The sequence below is a fragment of the Cebus imitator genome, unplaced genomic scaffold, assembly GCF_001604975.1.
Source record: "Cebus imitator isolate Cc_AM_T3 unplaced genomic scaffold, Cebus_imitator-1.0 Scaffold295, whole genome shotgun sequence".
Lineage (NCBI taxonomy): Eukaryota > Metazoa > Chordata > Mammalia > Primates > Cebidae > Cebus > Cebus imitator.
Window position 1 is genome coordinate 2,818,721 of NW_016107610.1, and position 23,334 is coordinate 2,842,054.

The 23,334-nt window shown below is 42.6% G+C and overlaps 1 protein-coding gene and 1 long non-coding RNA gene across 3 annotated transcripts in view; one reads left to right on the top strand and one right to left on the bottom strand.

Moving 5' to 3' along the window:
- PDE8A (phosphodiesterase 8A) overlaps nt 1-23,334 on the top strand; it is a 146,566-nt gene that overhangs the window by 118,774 nt on the left and 4,458 nt on the right. The window contains exons 13-20 of one of the 2 annotated variants that reach the window (XM_017502297.2): nt 1,337-1,407; nt 1,837-2,001; nt 3,551-3,599; nt 4,119-4,254; nt 5,762-5,960; nt 9,488-9,705; nt 11,565-11,697; nt 14,777-14,944. In XM_017502297.2, coding sequence (XP_017357786.1) covers nt 1,337-1,407; nt 1,837-2,001; nt 3,551-3,599; nt 4,119-4,254; nt 5,762-5,960; nt 9,488-9,705; nt 11,565-11,697; nt 14,777-14,944 — 1,139 coding nt within the window. Of the gene's footprint in view, nt 1-1,336; nt 1,408-1,836; nt 2,002-3,550; nt 3,600-4,118; nt 4,255-5,761; nt 5,961-9,487; nt 9,706-11,564; nt 11,698-14,700; nt 14,945-23,334 lie in introns of those variants that run through there. The other variant, XM_037729150.1, reaches the window with a different exon arrangement.
- Nucleotides 127-22,612, bottom strand: LOC119467479. Its single transcript, XR_005196019.1, has 3 exons — nt 22,547-22,612; nt 14,809-14,969; nt 127-1,155 (listed from the first exon to the last, which is right to left on the bottom strand). It is a non-coding gene; the product is annotated as an uncharacterized LOC119467479 (long non-coding RNA).

Here is a 23,334-nt window from a genome sequence, read left to right on the forward strand (position 1 = left end):
GTAGAGATGGGGTTTTACCATGTTGGTCAGGATGGTCTTGATCTCTTGACCTCGTGATCTGCCTGCCTCGGCCTCCCAAAGAGCTGGGATTACAGGTGTGAGCCACCATGCCCAGCCAATTCCTTTATTTTTTAATTGACAAGTAAGAATGATGTATATTTATCATGTACATGACGTTTTGACCTATCTGTACATTGTGGAATGGCTAAATGAGGCTAATTAACGTATGTATTACCTGATACACTTTTTTTTTTTTTTTTTGTGGTGAGAACACTTAAAATCTACTCTTAGCGATTTTCAAAAGTATGTTGTTATTAACTGTAGTCACCTTGTGGTAAAATAGATCTCTGTTGTTTGTTACAAGCATATGTCAATTATTTTTAAATGAAAACAAGTCCTTTTATGACGGTGATAAATAGCAGTTTTTATTTTTGGTTTAATGACTTCATTGGGTAAAATGGAAAGTTGGCAGTCCTATGATCACCAAAATTATAAGTTTAGTTGGGTCCCCAAATTTAAAACATTTGAAACTCCCTGGATTGGTTAACCTTGGACATTGTCTCTCCTTGGTTGACACATCAGTCTCTGGGACAGTTCCTGGTCTTGTCATGACTTTGGGAAGCAGCATTTAGCCTGATGGGATTGTTCGTGGAGATACCCAGGAGATACCCAGGATGTTAATGTTTTTTCTGCCTCGACATTGCCCAGGCTTCTCCTCACCCCAAAGGAACCATATCTTGACAAGAACAACAAAAATAAACAAATTTTAGAACCTAAGAGTTGCATCCTGCCTCATTTAAGATATTTACTAATCATTTAAGATATTTACTAATCATTCTAGATTAAACATAGCAGTGCAAAGCCCCAGAGGGTACCTTGAAAAATTTAACCAGAAATTTGTGGATTTCAGTTATTGGTGAGTTGAATGTTTTATTCCTGCCATATATGAAACAAAGAGCATTCTGTGGCATTGTCTTCCAGAACGTTTTTACTCCTAGAGAATGGCAAGCTGAATAATTATAAAGGCTTATTGTCATAGACACAAAAAGAGGCTGTTTGGCTTTGGCTTGCTAGATAGTTTCCTCTGTTTTCTCTCTGGCCTGTGACATCAGAAGTTCAGTCCATGGGGGCATATGTGCTTCCTAGTGCCTAGAACTGAAGGAAACAGAATTGGTTATGCCAGAACCCCAGGCTTATTAGGATAGGAAGGAAGCTCAGCAAACTCATAGTTCTATCCTGCCCCTTCATCATGCAGCTGAGCACAATGAGCCCTCTGCTGTCAAGACAGGTGCCCAGGGCTGTGCACACCCTGATTTGTGCATCCCTTTCTCCACAGTTTCCAACCAGAGACGACACTCTTCCATGGCCCGGATACATTCCATGACAATTGAGGCGCCCATCACCAAGGTGAAGCAGTTTGTGGTCTGTCTCCAGTGAGCACACATGCTCCTTGTTCTCCCCAAGGATTGTTTCCAATGAGAAGAAATGGGGACCCGCAGTAATGAGAATGCTCTCTTAGTTGTGTGGTGCTGCCTCCTCTGAAGAGAGAGGATGTGTGACATGGACATTTTAACTAGTTTTACATTAGTATTAAGTACTATGGCCAGACTGAGTCCTTTTGGGTTTTATTTCATTTTGTTTTGTTTTTGCTTTTATTTGTTTATTTTAGAGATGGGCTTTACTTCTGTTGTCCAGGCTGGTCTCAAACTCCTGGGCTCAAGTAATTCTCCCCCTCAGCCTCCTGAGTAGCTGGGATTATAGGCACACACCACCATCCCTGGCTCTCCCATTGTTTTTAAGGTTATGAAACTCAAGTATTTTCTTTTCATAATGTAGGTAATCAATATTATCAACGCTGCCCAGGAAAGCAGTCCCATGCCTGTGACAGAAGCCCTAGACCGTGTGCTGGAAATTCTGAGAACCACTGAACTATATTCACCACAGTTTGGTGTTAAGGATGATGATCCTCATGCCAATGACCTTGTTGGGGGATTAATGTCTGTAAGTATATTTGACTAGGCTCCTGGCGAGAGCCTGTCTGTCCTTGGCTGTTTTCTCAGAGGTTATTCATTTAAACAGATCTCTTTGAAGAGGCAGGCAGGGCACTATCGGGCTTAGTCAAGGCCTAAACTCTCCTTCATTGCCTGGGTTCTATACTCTCTGGACAAACACCCACCTGCTGCCTGCCTCCTAGGGATAGCTTAGCTTGGAGCAGAGCACGGAAGAATGTAATCCTGACATTCTGCTGAGCTAGTTCTCCAGTGTTGCTTGGGCTGCAACAGTAGTTTATCTAAATAAAGCTTGTTGAGTTGTATTAAAGATCTTGAAAACTGGCTCAGTGCAGAACAGAAAGAATGTCTTTCTTCCGCCATATGTATTTAAAGTGATGCCAGGGTGTCCAACAGTTTGGACTTGAAAGCATCCCACACACATTTGGATGACTGTAGGAAAGAGGGGTTTGGGTATCTTTCACTAGAAAGGGGCTTTGTGCCATAGACTCTTGAGGGGCCCTGGATGCCTCCTTCAACATGTCTGGTATAGATTTCTCACTAGAGAGCGACAACTTTGTGCAGCATAGATTATTCCATTGCTCTGTTAGCTTTTGTCTTGGTCAGAAGCAAATTCTCCCTCCCAGTTCCTGCTTTCTGAAGTCACTGGATTTTATAAAAATAAGGTTCCAGGCAGAAATCTAGAAGGTATGGTCGTTTCCAGTGTTGATAATATCTAACTGTGGTCTTGCCTGTTTGAGACAGAGTCTTCTTCAGACTGTAGGTGAGAGGTGAAAATGATGAGGGATGGGGTGGGATAGTGTCCTGGAGGTGAGTAGATGAGAATAGCCATGGGACTGGAGAAGAGGGGGCTGCTGAGAGTCCGGGGTTGAGCAAGGTGGTCTGGGAGCAGTGGTGAGGAGCTCAGGAGTGTCAACTGGGAGAAATGAGGTCACTTAGAAGGTGAAAGAGGATCTAATGCCAGGAAAGCCTCATGTCCTCAGAGTGAGGAGGGTGGCAGGAAAATGGAGAAGAACAGAAGGCAGAGCGGAGTTGTCCCTAAGAAACCAAATGGCCCTGGAGTGTAGGCCAGAATGCTGGGCTTGAGGACCACCTGCCCTGCAAAAGATGCAAGCTCGAGCCGGGCGCAGTGGCTCATACCTGTAATCCCAGCACTTTGGGAGGCTGAGGCAGGTGGATCACCTGAGGTCAGGGGTTCAAGACCAGCCTGACCAATATGGTAAAACCTTATCTTTAAAAAAAAAAAAAGCAAAAAACAAAAAACATGCAAGCTCACCTCTCAGGTGTTGACCCTACTCGGAATTTAGCTTCCAGCAGGGCCAGGCCTGTCCTTAGCAGTAGCCTATTGTGCTCTCCAGTAAGTCACTGAGGTCAGTGGTTGACCACAATGATGATCACAGGGGTAGACCTACTGGGCCCAGGGCAGCCTTGAGTGGATTGATGGAGAGGGCTGCCCTGAGCTGGCCTCTGGGAAGACCACCTGGAGTTTCCAGGAAGGCAAGAATAGTTGTGACTTTTTCTTGTTCCTTGATTTTTATCAGGATGGTTTACGAAGACTATCAGGGAATGAATATGTTCTTTCAACAAAAAGTAAGTTTTTCCTTTTTAATTTTTTAGATTACTATGTATAATATTGCAGTCTAGCTTAAGTGATGAAAATAATTTTTCACCTCATTAAGAAGTGTCTTGATATGTCATAAAGCCTCAGAAACAAAGCAACTGTCTCTGAGGCAGTACTGTCTTCCCTAAGAAATAGTTAATCCTGGCTGGGCGCAGTGGTTCACGCCTGTAATCCCAGCACTTTGGGAGGCCGAGGCAGGTGGATCACCAGGTCAGGAATTCAAGATCAGCCTGGCCAACATGGTGAATCCCCGTCTCTACTAAAAATACAAAAATTAGCTGGGCATGGTGGCATGAGCCAATAGTCCCAGCTACTTGGGAGGCTGAGGCAGGAGAATCGCTTGAACCTGAGAAGTGGAGGTTGTAATGAACCGAGATCACACCACTGCACTCCAGCCTAGGCAACAGAATGAGACTCCGTCTCCAAAAAAAAAAAGTCAATCCTCTAAAGCCTATTAATTTTGTTCTCCAAATTACATCACTTTACAGACATTCAAATGGTTTCAAGCAATATAATCACTCCCATCTCCCTTGATGATGTCCCACCACGGATAGCTCGGGCAATGGAAAATGAGGAATACTGGGACTTTGATATTTTTGAACTGGAGGCTGCCACGCACAATAGGTGAGTTCATGCAGAGCTCAGCAAGGGGAGAACTAGATTCCCACGGCCTGTGTGAGGAGGCTACTTAAAGAGTGTGGATTGTGCACAGAGCTGGTCCCTGGGCAGGGAGGGGCTCTCAGGAAGGAGTGGCCAGGTAGCAGGTGGCTGTGAGTCACCAGGGCCTGGGGAAGAGTCTGCTGGCCACAGTAATGGCACATTCATGGAAAGCGTGCAACTATGCCAGTGATTTCTCCAAGTAACACAGGACTTTTTTCTGTGAAATAAAAGTATTTCTCCTGTAGGTGGTAATACGTAAGAGATCTGCTCAGAGCCTAGAACCAAAATTTATTAGAAACACACATACACATATGATAAGAGCTGCCCCCAGATCTTGATTGCTGTCTTGCGGATAGGCATAGGGACATCCAAAGCCCCAGTCATCCTCATCTGGATTTGATCACAGAGAGTGGGAGCAGGAATGGGGTTTTGTCTCGAGTTTTGTCCCTTGCCAGAGAAGAGCTGTTAACCAAAGGTTGGCAGTTGGCTGGGCACATAAGAAAGGAGGTACACAGAGCTGATTCCAGCCAAGACTGCCCCCAAGGGTGTCTTGGGAGAGGTGTGCTCCATTGGGCCATGGGATGGCTCCTCACGTCTCATCTCAGTCTAGATGACCTGTCCCCAAGATAGCCCCCTGACTTTTTCAGGCTCACCTTGAGTTAACTTTCTGATACATTCTACTTCCCCATCTCCCAGCACAGCCAAGGAGAGTGGAAAAGAATACTCCCTTGGCATATGAATCTTTGAGCACCTGGTTTATATCCTAATGACATTACATCCATGTGAATCAGGCTAAGGCAAGTCAGTTTAAGTTCTGTGATCACCTCTGGATACTGCCTCAACACAGCCAGTTTCGTGGCCTTCAAAGGCAAGGGCCAGATGCTGGGTCAAGTTGATTTATCAAGTAAGAACCTAACTTAGTGACCAGCTGGTCACCTTGGGGAAAATCCTCTCAATGTAATTCCCACCTCCAGATTATTGAGAAAATTCCATGGCATACGGAAGTGACTGGCTCATATGACGTTTTCGGGAAATGTTTTCTTATAGGCAGGATGTCTGGCCAATGACATCGGTCCAGCAAGTCCAAAGGAGAGGATAGTGCTCAAGGTGGCACAAGCTTAGCCTTGGAAAAGGATTATTTGGAGGAATCCAATAGTGCAAGTAGGAAACTGAACCTGGAAGGACAAAACGAGCAAACTCCCCCAGGCAAATCAGGAATCCCAATGAGGCTGAGGCCAGAGCTGCTGCTTCGGTGGACAGCCCGCTCTCACCCGTGCATCTTGGTCCCCTGAGGGCAAGAAGTGGAACCAGAGTTGGTTGGCCCCTACAGAAAGAGGCCAACACAGCCCAAGCAGTCGCCACTTTGCTGCCCTGCACTCTCTGAAATTTGGCTTGGAGCTTATTCAGACCTCAAACACTTGGCCTGTTTGTTTGCTTTGTTCTAACATTGTGGGTATTTTTCTCTTTATAGGCCTTTGATTTATCTTGGTCTCAAAATGTTTGCTCGCTTTGGAATCTGTGAGTTCTTACAGTGCTCCGAATCAACGCTAAGGTCATGGTTACAAATTATTGAAGCCAATTATCATTCTTCCAATCCCTACCACAATTCTACACATTCTGCTGATGTGCTTCATGCCACTGCCTATTTTCTCTCTAAGGAGAGGATAAAGGTGAGCTGTGTTTATACACTATGTTTAATGGGCAGGAGCAGTGGGGAGAATCTAAGGCCCCTGCCTCCATCAAGATACACAGCATGACTGCTCATGTGTGTAGCCTGGCACAGGAAGGGTGAGGCCACATGAGGAATCAGGCAGGAGGCCACACTGTAGCTTTGGGAAATTGATGTGTTAATTCGTGACAAAATCCTTGCCATTCCATGAGGGTACAAGAAGCAGGATTTGGTTCTGGAGGAGAAACCCAACAAGAAAAGGATTAGGGCTATTCTTCTGGGGGTTTCACTCCAAGCCTGTGCACTAGTAGAGCCAAGTAACTGTTAGATATCCCCACTTTAGGGCCTCCATCTGTACATCAAAGTTTGCCGGGGTCTAAGGCCAAGTTCATCATCTCTGTTCCCAGCACTGCTCCCACCCAGGGTTATCTGCCTAATCCAGGGTTCCGTCATCCAGCCAGATACCCAGGCTAGAAACTGAGAGTCATCCTTGGCTATTTCCGCTCCTCAGCCCCCGACATCTGGTTTATCATCTGCCCTTGCCTCCTGTCACACCTAAATGTTCTCAGATTTGTCTCCTCCTCATAATGCCCCTGCTGCTGTCCCAGTGAGGCCCCCCGCAATCCTCTCCTATCTGGGCAGTTCCCAACTAGAACTCCTACCTGTCCTGCCTCCTGTGGAATGCCCTCACACTACTGCCATTGCGAACTTTCTGAAACAGCACATCTGATCCTGTCATTCCCAGGGGCAGCTTCCCACCTCCCTCAGGATTTAAACTTTAACCTCTACAACTCTCCATGTTCACTTGAACAATGAGCTCCTCTCATCATTTCCTCTCCTGCGCCCCAGGAACTGGTCACTTTTGGACCATGCCAAACCACTTTAGTTTCTGAAACTTCTGCCCTTGACCTGCGCTCCCTTGGCAGGGCCTAGATGACTGCAGCCATGCAAGGCCAGGGCAAGTGGTTCCTGGTCGCATTTCCTCCTCTGTATCACGGGACTAACATTTGGCAGAGAGCAAAGTGGAAGATGACATCTGGCACACACAGGGGTGAACACAAGTGTTCATTCCTCACCTTGAAGGGCAATCCTTCTCAGAGCTGTCTCTGCTCCCTCTAGTTCTTATTGCTATTGTTTTTTTAAGAAAAAAAAAATCAAATCAGACTGTAGGTAAAAATACATGTCCAGAGAAGGGACTGTTTTCTAAATTATGAAAACAGGTAACAGAGGGACGTCTGTGTCAATATGGCTCAGCATATAAATAACCTAATTTTGCTGTATTGCTTTTGAACTACTCTATAGACAACAAACAAACATATTTAGAGAGCTAACCAAACACAATTTTTTTTTTTTTTTTGAGACGGAGTTTCACTCTTGTTACCCAGGCTGGAGTGCAATGGCGCAATCTCGGCTCACTGCAACCTCCGCGTCCTGGGTTCAGGCAATTCTCCTGCCTCAGCCTCCTGAGTAGCTGGGATTACAGGCATGCGCCCAGCTGAATTTTTGTATTTTTAGTAGAGACGGGGTTTCACCATGTTGACCAGGATGGTCTCGATCTCTTGACCTCGTGATCCACTCGCCTCGGCCTCCCAAAGTACTGGGATTACAGGCGTGAGCCACGGCGCCCGGCCACCGAACACAATTTTTAAGAGCATTTATTGAAATGTCACAGTGGCTCACACCTGTAATCCCAGCACTTTGGAAGACCAAGGCAAATGGAGCAGGAGTTCAAGAGTAGCCTGGCCAACATGGTGAAACACTGTCTCTCCTAAATATAGAAGAGTTAGCCAGGCTTGGTAGCACATGCCTGTAATCCCAGCTACTTGGGCAGCCGAGGCAGGAGAATCACTTGAACCCAGGAGGTGGAGGTTGCAGTGAGCCAAGATCACACCACTGCATTCCAGCTTGAGTGACAGAGCAAGACTCCATCTCAAAAAAAAAGAGCATTTATTGAAACGTAATTCAATAATTTAAATTATTGAATTTTAATTTAAATCAGTTTGCAAGGCTGATTTATTAGCTATACATCTTTTCAAGTGTCTGCAGGGTATTTACGAAAATGATCTTATACTGGGACATAATGTGTTGAACTTCTAAACTTCATAGGCTTTATTTTCTAACCACAATACAACAAAATAGAATTTAGTAACTAATGGTTAATTTAAAATGTCAGCTACAGCAAATGAGAAAATATTCTGAATAATTTGGGGATCAACAAAGAAATAAAACTAAAAATGGAATTAGTTAGAAAACAACAAAATGAGAAATTTTTCTATCAAAACTTATAGAATAAGCCAATTGTTTATTTAAAGGTTTGTGTTTTAAAATGCCTTAATCACTTAGGGAAGGAAAAGAACATGGGAAGAGCAGAATGATAATCCAAAGTGGCTCCTGGAAGAAAAATAAAGTCCAAGAAAATAGATAAGGTTCTAGCCAAACTAGTTGAGATATATAAAGACACAAAAACATTTAAAGTGGGAAATAGTAGAAGGAAGTACCGCACACATATGTACTAAATCAGAAGCTTTAAAATAGTTTTTGTTTGTTTGTTTGTTTGTTTTTTGAGACAGAGTTTCACTCTTGTTACCCAGGCTGGAGTGCAATGGCGCGATCTCGGCTCACCGCAACTTCCGCCTCCTGGGTTCAGGCGATTTTCCTGCCTCAGCCTCCTGAGTAGCTGGGATTACAGGCACGTGCCACCATGCCCAGCTAATGTTTTGTATTTTTAGTAGAGACGGAGTTTCACCATGTTGACCAGGATGGCCTCGATCTCTCAACCTCGTGATCCACCCGCCTCGGCCTCCCAAAGTGCTGGGATTACAGGCTTGAGCCACCGCGCCCGGCTAAAATAGTTTTTTAATGGAATGTTTTAAATTAAATTGATGTAAGGAAAAAAAAAAAACAGGTCAATAACATGGAAGTAATTTTAGTAATTTTTAAATTATTGAATTTCTTCAAAAGTTGGCTCCTGACCCAGATAGACAGGCGAATTCTTTAGCCCTTTAAGGAATTTTTCCACGTTACATAAACCTTTCCAGAGCCTTGAAAAAGATGGAAAACTTCCAGATCCTTTTGTCAAACTCACAAAACTCTTGACATCAACGTGACAAAGGGGGGAAGAAAACTAGACCAATTCCCAGTTAATGTTAAGTGGTGCCTATTTTAAATTTTATTTAAAATTATTTCTTTCCTTTATTAATATTAGTTTATGTTGGTCTAAGTCAATATCTCAGACTAAGGACTTTTTTTGTGATGGGTCTAGAGAAAGACTGGCTGAGGAGGTGACTCCTATCTGTTGAAAACACCTGTATTTTGGTAAGTCCTTAACTTGTGTGAGACTAACAAACATTTGTAGAAATGTAACTTTTAGAGTGGAGATAGGAAAACTAGATTTGCTCATGTAGTATGCTTTTCTTAGAAATCTGCAATATTGTTACCTTAAAGTAATAGGGGAGAAAGAAAACTATACAGAAGGCTTCCTTGCCTTCACTGTCATAACCCAGTTTTTAAAAGCTCTCTTGTTTTCAGGAAACTTTAGATCCAATTGATGAGGTCGCTGCACTCATTGCAGCCACCATTCATGATGTGGATCACCCTGGGAGAACCAACTCCTTCCTGTGTAATGCTGGAAGTGAGCTGGCCATTTTGTACAATGACATTGCTGTGCTGGAGAGCCACCATGCGGCCTTGGCCTTCCAGCTGACCATTGGAGATGATAAATGCAATATATTTAAAAACATGGAGAGGTAAGAACAATGATTGAGGATTGTGTTGATCCCTCTTTGTCTTTCTTAAACAGCTATATTGAGATATAATTCACATACTACACAGTTCACCCATTTAAAGTGTACAGTGGGCCAGACATAGTGGCTCATGCCTATAAACCCAGCACTTTGGGAGGCTAAGACAGGAGGATCACTCGAGCCCAGGAGTTTGAGACCACCCTGGGCAACATAGGGAGACCCTGTCTCTACAAAAAAGGAAACAAAAATTAGCCAGGCTTGGTGATTGTGTCTGGAGTCCCAGCTACTCGGGAGGCTGAGGTGGGAGGACTGCTTGAGCAAAGAGGCTGAGGTTGCAGTGAGCTGTGATCACACCACTGCATTTCAGCTTGAGCAACAGAGCGAGACCCTGTCTCAAAATAATAATGTGTACAGTGGTTTTTGCTAAATTCATAGAGTTGTGCAAACATCACCACAATCAATTTTAGAATATCATCCCTTCGATAAAACCTCAAATTTATGAGCAGTTCCTTTCTATTCCCCCTCAACTCCCCTAGTCCTAGACAACTACTGGTCTACTTTCTGTCCATAGATTTGCCAGTTCTGGACATTTTATGTAAATGGAATCATACGCAATATGTGATTTTTTGTGACTGGCTTCTTTTACTTAGCACGTTTTTAAGATTCAGCCCCTTTACGTCTTGATGTTTCAAGATGAAGTATAATGCTGATATCTTGAGCTCTGAGAGACTCAGAGAAGCAGTCATCTTACATCTCTCCCTGAAGCACTCCACTCTGCCCAGCATATATCTCCTTGGCATTGTCTCTGTTTACCTGTCACTTTCTTGGGGAAGTCTTCCCTGATCTCCCATGCTAAGTTAAACCCTCTATTCAATCCCAGATTCCTTCATAGCACATATCACATTTCTTATTAAATAATTATTTTTTAATTGTTTGCTTAATGTCTGATTAGATTCTTAAGCTCTGTAAGGTCACAAGGGTCATATGTCACCATGCCCTCAGTGCCTAGTACAGTGCTTCGTACATACTAGGATCTTAGTGAATATCAGTTGAAGAAGGAAAAAACATTGTATCATGAAGAATACTTACTAATTTGGAGTTTTAAAGAAGAGGATTCTTGATTTTGTAAAACTCCCTTCTGCCATGTTGTAGGATTTCAGAGATGGAGTTAAAGTAGTTTCTATTCATATTTGCATATAGCTGTATCAGTTATCAATGGAAAACTGCATCAGACCCTATTAACTTTCCAGGGAAAGTTTTCTACCCAACTGCAGAAAAGGGGTTGAGTAGAGACTTTATTTCATATTTGTTTGTACCCCTTCAAATTTTGAATTATATGGATTATCCCTTCAAGAAATAAATTTTTTTAAAGTACTAAAATAAAGGCAAGGGTTAGAGTTAGAGGCACCAAGTACTCCCTATGATTTTCTCAGCTGTCAGAAGATCTGTCCTCAGATTCTTTGGCCCTAAAATTGTTGCATCTCAAGGTACCTTCATGTGGGGTATATTCTTTATAACCACAGATCTCTATCTTCATTAAGAGAACTGGTATCATTTACCTTTCTTATATTTTTATTCAAAGAACTATATACATCATACTACAGAATGACAAGACAAACACTGCAACTATAAAGTTTTGCCTGTAGTTTTTGGTTTTAAGTTCTGTTTGGGTTCTCCTTGCTAACGATCTAGGCACTAACCCATAACTTCCACATCCTTTTAAAATGTGTCTTGTGACTTTCAGTGACATTAGACTTATAGCTTCAGAGGACACATAACCTGGTTAACAGATTGTTTTCAGGAGTACCTGTCTGGTCTGGATCAGTAATCTGTAGCAGCCTCTAATTTGTCATCGAAAACAGGAATGACTATCGGACACTGCGCCAGGGGATTATTGACATGGTCCTAGCCACAGAAATGACAAAGCACTTCGAGCATGTCAACAAATTTGTCAACAGCATCAACAAACCGTTGGCAACACTAGAAGAAAATGGGGTAAGGGAAACTTACTGCAAAAAGAACCTGTGTTTGGGGTCCTTGTACCACTGGGTTGTGGAGACACATGGGCTACAATATCAGCCACAGAAGGGTTCCCTCAGTGGGTGTATTAGGGTTCTCTTAGAGGGACAGAACTAATAGGATATATATGTGTGCATATACACACATATATATACACGTGTGTGTATATATACATATACACACACGTGTATATATATCACACATGCATACAAAGAGGAGTTTATTAAGTATTAACTAACACAATCGCAAGGTCCCACAATAGGCTGTCTGCAAGCTGAGGAGCAAGGGGAGCCAGTCTGAGTCCCCAGCTGAAGAACTTGAAGTCTAATGTTCGAGGGCAGAAAGCATCCGGCATGGGAGAAATGCAGGCTGGGAGGCTAGGTCCATTTCTCCTTTTCAGGTTTTTCTGCCTGCTTTATATTTGATGGCAGCTGATCAGACTGTGCCCACCATCTTAAGGGTGGGTCTGCCATCCCCAGCCCACCAACTCAAATGTTAATCTCTTTTGGCACCACCCCCACAGACACACCCAGGATCGATACTTTGTATCCTTCCATCCAATCAAGTTGATACTCAGTATTATCTCAGTGGGCTCACTAAATATAGTTTTTATTGGTTAAAAAATTATGTAAAGTGTAAAAACTTGGCAGGAAAAAAATTAGCACATCCAACTAAATGAGAAAACTCGAAAGGAAGATCAGATTTTAAATAAACTAACTTCAGACAGGTAGACTATTCCTGTTCCCTTTCTCACTAATATTCCTGTCCTCTTTGCCATTCTGTGATCAGTTGGAGTCCTTGACGTCTCTCTCTAGCCACTCCCACTGGGCATATATTATAGTAGCAGCAGCTATTCTCTCTTGGTCCACACTTAGAGGAGTGTGTGGATTGAGAAAGGCACTGTATTTGGGTCACAAGTGTGACACTATTGTTGGCCCCTTTCTACATTTGAGGCATGGAGTCCACAATAACTGCTGGGCAAGGATAACATTAACCCTCTTGCCAGGCGGGAGACTCCAGCTGAGGAAGCAGACAAGCTCGAGCTCCCACCCTATTTCTACTGTACCATTTGCTTATCTGTAGAATGGGAATAAGTCGTCTCAAGGAATAGGACTGATGAGCATGGTACATGGTACACACTTAAGAGCTGGAGCCTGTTATAGTAGATTGGTTGTGTCATCAGCAACTTCAAGAATGTGTTCTTTCATGAACCCTCTTCCTCTGAGGCCCACATTTACTGAACATGTTGGCAGCACCTCACAGTCTTCTCCACCACCCTCCTCCCCAGCTTCTGTCACCGTCCTGAGACAGTTGTCACACACAGGGATGGCTCATCCTTGCAGGCTAGACTTCTAACTCCATTTTACTTCTGCAACTCATTTGTTTGGCCATGGCCTTTGTCTACCCCATGGCTTTCTTGCCTATTACCCCTTGACATTTACTTCAGTTTAACCTGATGTTGAGAACTCTATTCCTTCACCCTTTCCTGTTCTCTTACTTTGTCAGCCTGCCCCTGACCTCACTCTTTCCAAAGACTTTCAACACAGAGGTGCCTGTACCAGACTCTTTTATTGGCTCCTGCCCTGCCATTCTGGATAGGGCCATTTGTCACCCAGCCACCACTCCTGGCTGACCCCATGCCACAGAAGGAAATAACACACCTCACAGATTTGGTTTCCTCCATCTAGTCTGGACAGCCCCTCGACTTAGCTGAGTTTTCTGCTCCACTTACCATTAAGGTTCTCATCTCTGTTGTCAGTACATGGGGTTACTTCTGAGAGACTGAAAATCAATATCCAGTGGGTCAGAGCAGGAGAAAGGAAGATGATAGAGAATAGTTTCCAGGCTGGCAGTACTAAACTACAGTCACACGGCAGGTATTAATAGATCTGAAGAAGCGTCAGCACAGAGCTGGTCAGCAGGGGAAACCTGGAGTGAGGAGAGCTACTGAAGTAGCACTGGTGTAGTCATTTTGGCACTCTCCGGGACGCCTAGAGTCAGGTTGCCACCTGCCCATCTTGCTGGTAGATCTGTTCCCTCTGAGCTGGGACCATCAGGCCTTCTTAGGCCACTGTTCCCTCTGAGCTGGGACCATCAGGCCTTCTTAGACCACTGTTGTTGCATATTGAAATGATGTGACTGACTCTGCAGGGTTGCTTGATGGGCATGGAATCAGACTGAGGATACTTGATTGCCTCTGGTCTTTTCCACTGCCCTCTGCCCCAGTACCCTCTAACCTGAGTTCTCTTCAGACAGCCTATGAATAGAGGTTCTATTATGTCATAAATTGATCCATAGCCAATGGGGATCCTTGTGATGCAGACAGCATGTGGCACTGTGAGTGGAAGGCAGCCTGGGACTAAAGGCAGAACTTAAGTTCTTATCCTGGCTCAGCTGGGTGCTTTGGACAAGTCACTTCACCTCCCTGAGTTGCAGTGTCCTCATTTGTAAAATGTAATAAGTACTTTTTATGCTTACCATTAGATCTTCTCGTGAGTGCAGATCAACAGAAAATGACTGTTAAGTCCTTTATACATCAAAAATATTAGGGCAGATTCCCAAGATCACACCTGTCCCAGGACTGGGTTGAGAAGTAAGGAGCCTGTTGGGCTACAAGAGCCCATTTGTTGTAAGGGCAGAGAAATTTTTTTTTCAGCTCATTCTTTTGAAAAATAAATATAATAAAAGATAAAACCAGTCTTTGAGTTCTTACCAAGGGTAGGGGAGAGTGGAACAGAAAAAAAGGCAACTGTGACAAAGATTTAGTGAGAGGAAGAGAAGAGACAAGGAAAAGGGGAAGGGCAGATACACCAACCCCTGTGCTACCCTCCACTCCTAGGTCCTGTTGGAATCTCACTGAGCCTTGGTTTTCTCCTATGTAAAATGAGAGGCCAAACTCAGTGCTCATAGTATCCTTGGCAGTGTTTTGTGAGAGCTTTAACTTATAGATCCTGACTAGTGCTCTTTTTGTGCTTACAGTGGGACCAGACCAGTAAGAGAGGGCATGGCACCAAGGGACCCATTTTGATTGCTTTGAATTCCACTCATGTTTTAGGAAACTGATAAAGATCAGGAAGCCATAAATACCATGCTTAGGACTCCAGAGAACCGGACTCTAATTAAACGAATGCTGATTAAATGTGCTGATGTGTCCAATCCCTGCCGACCACTGCAGTACTGCATCGAGTGGGCTGCACGCATTTCAGAAGAATATTTTTCTCAGGTAAGATGCTGCCTCTTTTAAGTTTCTAGAGAGAGAAAGAGATAAAAACCATAAAACCATAAGAGATAGTGGACTTCACACTAGGAAATAGGGTTCTAAACAAAATCCTGTCCTTGTATTGTTATGTTGACTGGTAATGAATTTTTTTTCTTCTCTCAGAATATGTTTATTTTCCCTTTATTCTTGCAGGATATTTTTGCTAGATATAGCATCCTTTTTGCTAGATGTTTTTTTTTTTTTTTTTTTTTTNCCCTGAAAGTACTTTAAAGGAGTCATCTGGTCTTCATATTCTTTTTGAGTAAGAAAAAACCTCTCTTGGGGCAGAAAAATATACTAGGAAATATACTGGCTAAGATTTTTCCAGGTTTGGTAGCGGGCATATGCATATGTATACGAAGCCCAGTGAACTTTAACCCATGTCAGATTTGTCATAGTGAAGCAGCTAACAAGCTAAAGATACATCTTGAAATTAGCCAGAGAAAAAGGAACTCATTACTTACAAGAAAACAGTGATTCTCTATTCTCTGACTTCCCATCAGAAGCTATGAAGGCCAGAAGACACCGGAACATCTTTAAAGTGCTGTTAGTTTTAGGACCCAAGGTAGGAAGATCACTTGAGCCCAGGAATCTAAGAGCAGCATGGGCAACATAGTGAAACCTTGTCTCTACAGAAAATTTAAATATTAGCTGGGCATAGTGATGCACTCCTATAGTCCCAGCTACTTGAGAGGCTGAGGCAGGAGGTTGAGGCTGCAGTGAGCCACGATTGTTGCCCAGGGTGGAGTACAGTGACATAATCGTGAGGCCCTGTCTCAAAGAAAACATACAGCTAACATTATATTTAATGGTGTGAGATATTGAATATATTCTTAAGATTGGAAAGAAGGTAAGGGTGCCCATTCTTACATCTTCTGTATTGTATTTGTGGTCCTCATCATTACAACAGGCAAGGGAGAAAAAGGTTTAAAGAACAAAAGGTAAGACATACATTTGCTTCTGTTTGCAGATGACATGACTTTACATAGAAAATTCTAAGGGATGTACAAACAATTATTAGCATTAGTAAGTGTATCTGATTTAGCAATGTCATAGAACACAGCTCAATATACAAAAGTTAGTTGTATTTTATATACTAGCAGCCAACTGGAAAATGAAACCAAGAGCTCAGTCCCATTTACAATAGTGATAAAAAAATTAAAATTATTTAGGAACAAATTTAATAAAAGATGACCAGAACTTTACAATGAAAAGCATAAAACATTGCTGAAACATTTAATGAACACGTGAATAAATGGTAAGGCATATCATGTTCACATACTGGAAGGCTCAGTGTTAACATTCACTTCTACCCGAATTGGTGTTTCAGTTCAATGCAATCCCAGTCAGAATCTCAGCAGGGTTTTTTTTTTGGTAGAAATCGACAGACTGTTTCTAAATTATATATGAAAATGAGAAGGACCTTGAATAATAAAAGCAAATTAAAAAAAATAAAAAGTTCAAAGATATGCCCTATTTGGCTTCAAAACTTAAAATAAGGTAATGTGGTGCTGGCATAAAGGTAAAAAAGTACATCTATGGGACAGAATAGAAATCCCAGAAACAGGATGGGCACAGTGGTTCACGCCCATAATCCCAGCACTTTGGGAGCCTAAGGCAAGTGGATCACAAGGTCAGGAGTTCAAGACAAGCTTGGCCAAGATGATGAAACCCTGTCTCTACTAAAAATACAAAAATTAGCCTGGTTTGGTGGCACGTGCCTGTAATCCAAGCTGCTCGGGAGGCTGAGGCAGAGAATTGCTTTAAGCTGGGAAGCAGAGGTTGCAGTGAGCTGAGATTGCGCCACTGCACTCCAGCCTGGGTGACAGAGCGAGACTCTGTCTCAAAAAGAAAAAAAAAAAGAAACCCCAGAAACAGATCACATTTATATCATCAGTGGCTAATGTGAAATTTTTTCAGCAAATGGTGTTAGGATAATTAGATATTCCTGTGCAAAAAAAGAGAACCATAAAACTTTTAGAAAGAAACATAGCAGAATAGCCTCAGCAACTTGGAAGTGGACAAAGATTTCTTAGATGCAGAAAGCAACAACCAGCCAGGTGCAGTGGCTTACACCTATAATCCAAGCACTTTGGGAGGCCTAACTGGGAGGATTACTTGAGCCCAGGAGTTGGAAACTAGCCTGGGTAACATAAGGAAACCCCATCTCTAGAAAAAAAAAATTTTTTTTTTTAATTAGTTGCATGTGGTCGTGGCACGCACCTGTGGTCCCAGCTACATGAGAGGCTGGGGCAGGAGGACTGCTTGAGCCTAGGAGGTTGAGGCTGCAGTGAGCCGTGATTCTGCCACTGCACCTCAACCTGAATGACAGAGCAAGACTGTCTTAAAAAAACAAAGAAAGAAAGAAAAAAGAAAGCAACAACTGTAAAAAGAAAATTTGCTAAATTGGACTTCTTCAAAATTTACAAAGTTTGCTCATTCAAACACAGCTTAGAAGATGAGCAGGGAAGCCACATTGGAGGAAAATACAAATTTTATCTGAAAGAAATGTATCCACAGATATACAAAGAATTGTAACTCAGTAATAAAAGATAAACCACCCAATGACACTTCCCCAAAGAGGCTTTTATGAAAAGCCAATAGTCACCTGGGAAATTCAAATTAAAACCACAGCAAAACACCAGTACACACTCAATGGGATGGCTAAAAATAGGAAAGGCTGACAATACCAAATGTTGAAGATGTGGAGCAACTAGAATTCATGCATCTGTAATAGATGTGTAGAATGCTGTAAGCACTTTGGGAAGCAGTTTCGCAGTTCCGTTTTTCTTCCTTTTTTGTGGTAAAATTTACCATTTTAGATTACCTGGGTTTTCGTCCCTTTATTCTGTTCATGTGGTATATTAACTGATTGATCTTCATGTGAAAAACTAATCTTGCATTTCAGGAATAAAATCCACATAGTTGTTGTGTATAATCCTTTAACATGCTGCTGAATTTGGTTTGCTAGCATTTTTTTTTTAAGGATTTTTGCATCAGTATTCGCGGGGGATATTGGCCTGCAATTTTCTTGTAGTGTCTTCGTCGGGCTTTGTTATTAGCATAATGCTCACCCCATGTAATGAGTTAGGAAATGCTTCTTTGCTTTTTGATTTTTCTGGAAGAATTTGAAAAAGATTGACATTAATTCTTCTCAAAATGTTTGGTAAAATTTAACCAGTGAAACCATCCTTTGTTGGGAGGTTTTTGATTACTGATTCAGTCTCCTGGCTCATCATAGGTCTATTCAGATTCTGTTTCTTTATGATTCAGTGCTGGTGGGTTGCATGTTTCTAGTAATTTATTTATTATGTTGCCATGCAGTTGTTCATGGTACTCTCTTATAATCCTTTTTATTCCTGTGAATCCTGGAGTAATATTCCCACTTTCATTCTGATTTTAGTAATCTGGGTCCTGTCTTTTTTTCTTAGTCCATCTAACCAAAGATTTGTGAATCTTGTTGATCATTTCAAAAAATTATCTTTCGGTTTTGATTTTTCTGTACTAATTTTTCTGTTTTCTGTGTACCTCCGTTCTTTATTATTTCCTTCCTTTTGCTAACTTTAGGTTTAATTTATTGTTTCTATAGCTCCATAACATGTTCTATTAGGTTGTTGATGTAAAATCTTGTAGACATTTACAGCTATTAGTCTCCTTCTTATCACTGTGTTTGCTGCATCCACTAACTTCTGGTATAGTGCGCTTCATTTTCATTTGTCTCAAAGTATTTACTAATTTCCTTTATGATTTCTTCTTTGACCCATTGGTTGTTATTAGTCCCTTTGCATTGCTATAAAGAAATACCTGAGGCTGGATAATTTATAAAGAAAAGAAGTTTATTTTGGCTCATGGTTCTGCAGCTGTACAGGCATGGAAGTAACATCTGCTCAGCTTCTAGTGAGGGCCTCAGGAAGCCTATGATCATGGCAAAGGGGGAAGCAGATGTATCACACGGCAAGAGAGCAGGGGGAATTGCCACACTCCTAACCAGGTCACCTGTGAACTCAGAGCAAGATCTGTCTCATTACTAAGGGGAGGGCACCAAGCCATCCATGAAGAATCTCCCCCCATGATCCAAACACATTCCATCAGCACTGGGGATTATTGTTCACATGTGATTTGGTGGGGACAGAAATCCAAACCATATCAAAACATATGCTGTTTAATTTTTATATACTTGTGAGTTTCCCAGTTTTCCTTCCATTACTGAGTTCTGGTTTCATTTCATTGTGATTGGAAAAGGCACTTTGTATAACTTTTGACCTTTTAAAATACACTATTTGTTTTATGGCCTATAATGTGTTCTATCCTAGAGAATGTTCCATTTGCACTTGAGAAAAAAAATGTATATTCTGCTGTTTTTGGGTGGATGTTCTATACATTCTGTTAGGTCCAATTGGCCTAGAGCATTGTTCAAACTATTTTCTTATCGATCTACTGTCTCATTGTTCTATTCATTATAAAAGTGTAGTATTGAAGTCTCCAAACAGTATTTTAGAAGTATCTGTTTCTTCCTTCAGTTCTATGTATGTTTGCTTCATATATTTTGGAACTGTGATATTTGGTACCTATATGCTTATAATTGTTGTATCTTCCTGATGAATTGACCCTTAATTATTAATGTCCTTTCAGGCTGGAGCACAATCTCAGCTCACTGCATACTCTGCCTCCCAGGTTCAAGGGATTCTCCTGCTTCAGCCTCCTGAAGAGCTGGGATTACAGGCGTGTACCACCATGCCTGGCTAATTTTGTATTTTTAATAGAGATGGGATTTCATCATGTTGGCTAGGCTGGTCTCAAACTCCTGAACTCAGGTGATCCACCTGCCTCAGCCTCCCAAAGTGCTGGGATTATAGGCCTGAGCCACTGCGCCTGTCCTGTAACAGTTTTTGACATGAAGTCTATTTTGTCTCTTAGGATACTCACCCCAATTCTCTTCTGGGTATTATTTTCATGAGATATCTTTTTCAACTTATATATGTCTTGAGAGCTAAGTGATTGTCTTGTATATACAATGTAGTTGGATCATGGGTTCTTATCCATTCTTCCAGTCTGTGCCTTTTGAGTTTAATCTATTTACATTTAAAATAATTACTGATAGGGGAAGACTTTGGCCACCTTGTTAGTTTTCTGTATGTCTTACAGCTTTTCCGTCCCTCATTTCCTCCATTACTGCCTCCTGTTGTGCTTACTTGATATTTTGTAATGACACATTGTGATTCCCTTTTTCTATAGATAGTTTTGTTGTGGATACCATAGAGACTGCATAGGACAGTGTAAAGTTACAACAATTGGTTTTAAATTGATATCAACTTAACATAAATTGTATACACAGACTCCTATATAGCTCTACCTTCCCACTCCATTTTGTAAGTGATGTCACAAATATCTTTATACCTTTAACATTTAAAATTTTTATGTATTTTTTAAAGTTACAAACCAAAATTATAATAATGTTGCTTCATATCAACCTAAAAGATTCCTTTAGCATTTCTTGTAGGTCAGGTCTAATGGTAATGAATTCCCTCAGCTTATGTTTATCTAGGAATGTCTTAATTCCTCCCTGTTTTTTGAAGGACAGTTTGTCTTTCTGCACTTTATATAATTTTACTGCCTTCTGGCCTTCAAGGTTTCTGCTGAGAAGTGAGCAGATCATCTTATTATCTCCTATTTGTGATGAGTCTCTTTCCTCTTGCTGCTTTCAGGATCCTTTGTCTTTTCATTGTTTGGATATAGTGTTTCAGATTGATCTCTTTGGGTTTATCCTACTTGGAGTTTATTTAGCTTCTTGGATTTGTAGATTCACATCTTTCCCGAAATTATGGCAGTTTTTGGCCACTATTTCGTATTTTTTCAAATATGAGGTCTATGTTGCCCAAGCTGATCTTGAACTCCTGGGCTCAAGAAACCCTCCTATCTCAGCCTCTCAAGTAGCAGAGATTACAAACATGCACTACTGTGCCTATTGGCTACTATTTCTTCAGATAATCCCTTGGTCCTTTTCTCTTCCTCTTCTCTTTGCTGGACTCATAAGATGTACATTGATCTGCTTGATGGTTTCCCATGAATTCATTAGGTTCTAGCCACTTTTCTTCATTGTTTTTTCTTTCTTCTGTCTGCTCAAATCTGATGCTGAACCCCTCTGGTGAGGTTTAATTTGTTTTTTGAGATGGAGATTTTGCTGTGTCACCTGGGCTGGAGTGCAGTGGTGCCATCCTGGCTCACTGCAACCTCCACCTCCTGGGTTCAAGCAGTTCTCCTGTCTCAGCCTCCCAAGTAGCTGGGATTACAGGTGCCAGCCACCATGCCCAGCTAATTTTTGTATTTTTAGTAGAGATGAGGTTTCACCATGTTGGTCAGGCTGGTCTCAAACTCTTGACCTCAGGTGACCCGCCCACCTCAGCCTCCCAAAATACTAGGATTACAGGTGTGAGCCACTGTCCCTGGCCTGTTAGATTACTTTTCGTAACTTCTCTCTTTGCTGCTATTCTCACTGAGTTGTTCATCTGCCATTTCCCTGGTTTCCTATAGTTCTTAGTCTGATTTTTTTTGTTTTTGTTGTTCTTTGATCATATTTAAGACAGTCTTCTTCAACCCTTTATCCAGTGCCTGTACGTCTTTATTTTCTTCCTTTGATTGGGCCATATTTTCTACTTTCTTTTGTTGAAAATTAGGCATTTTAAAAACAGCCACCTCTCCTACTCTTTGAAGACTGTCTCTGAGCCTTGCAGTTAACCCAACAAGAAAGTTTAAAGTTTTCTGAAACGTTTTTCTGAGCATGTCTTGCCTGAGTCTGCATATACATACCCTTACTTCCCCTACATACACAGCTGCTTTCGAATGTCTGAATTTCCCAAGGAGTCTTGTCCAAAGAGGGCCTTAGATGATCAATGGTCGGTCTTCGTTGTAATCTCTTGTCCCCAGGTATGCATGTCGATCATCTCCCTGCAGCTTTCCTGAGCAGTAGTCATTGCTTCTATACCTGGGAGGGAAGTGAAACAGAGACCAGTTCTGTAGGCAGCCCACAGACTTGTCAGAATGTTGCACGTGAGGTCTGCTCTGCTTCCTCCAGTTCAAGGGACACAGTTGGAAACTGGGTTGCTGCTTCCTGCAGACCAAGATTGTACCACACTGGGGAGGGACGTGACGTGGTGGAGGGCAAGGTTAAGTGAGAATACCCTTAAGTGTCCTACTGGTTTGAATGTGGCTTTTCTTGATGAGCATTCACTTGGTTGCTGTAGACTTTTGTTTTCCAGAGTCCCTCTAGGTTATTTTAGCCACTTTCATTTTTTGACATTTTCATGGAGGAATGAGGGCTTGGAGCTTCCTAATCTACCGCACTACTGGTTATTCTAGTGCGCAGGCTCTGGTTTGGAAAGTCATCGCGACACAGTTGCTTCTTGTATTCCATGGGGTTGGGTTTGCAAGTTCACTCCTTATAGCCAGCCTCTGTTGAATAGCATGGATACCAAGAGCACCAGGGCCTGAAGCAAGGTGAAGGGGCATCTCTGGTTTCTGTCTGGGGCTGCTTGACTTCATGGGGAATGGGACTTGAGGACCACTTACCTGGCTCTGCGCAAGGTGTTGTAGTCTGTCCTAGTTTCGCCCGGGCACAAGGGTGAAATGTGAAACTTGTAGACCCTGCCCTGAGGGTGGGGATCACAGAAAGGAAGCATCTACAGGTGTGGAGCTCTCACTGGTGACTTTGGTGAGTGCCTGGGCCATGGTTTAACTGGTCTCCTTGGCAAACGGCGGTCTCCGTCAGGTAACTGGGTTCCTGGAAGCTCCCTGCACTTGTCACATTGGGCCAAAGAGAAGAAATAGGAGCATGGGGGTCTTCACTGACCTTCAACCAGCCAGCTGCTTCCATGTGGATGGGGCGGGCAGGCCCTAAGAGCAAAGAGCCTCTGGATGCATGAGTGGCTGAGCTGACTGAGCCTTTGCCATGGCTGCCCAGGGAGAGCTGGTTTAGGGTCTAACGTGACCAAGGGAGGGCACATCAGGAGAGTGCTCCATTCAGGGCACTGCTGTTTGAGCTGGACAGGCTAATGGGCTGTGAACTCAAAGCCCTCCCTGCGCCCCCACCCCTTCCCATATATACCACTGCAGAGACTCACGTAAGGCTGACTGTGCTTTTCTGAGACAGCACCAGGGCTAGGGCCGCCAGCCTGTGGCCACCAGCAGGGACTTCACCAGCCAGTGGCTGCTCAGCCAGCGTTCCCCACTCCTCCTCTTACCAAAGCACATGAATTCCATCTTCTGAACCACCTAGAACAGCAGGAGCTTGTACTTCTGGCTTTTGCTGAGTCCCACAGTCTAGCACTGTCCACCTGAAAACAGGGAGCGCAGACCTC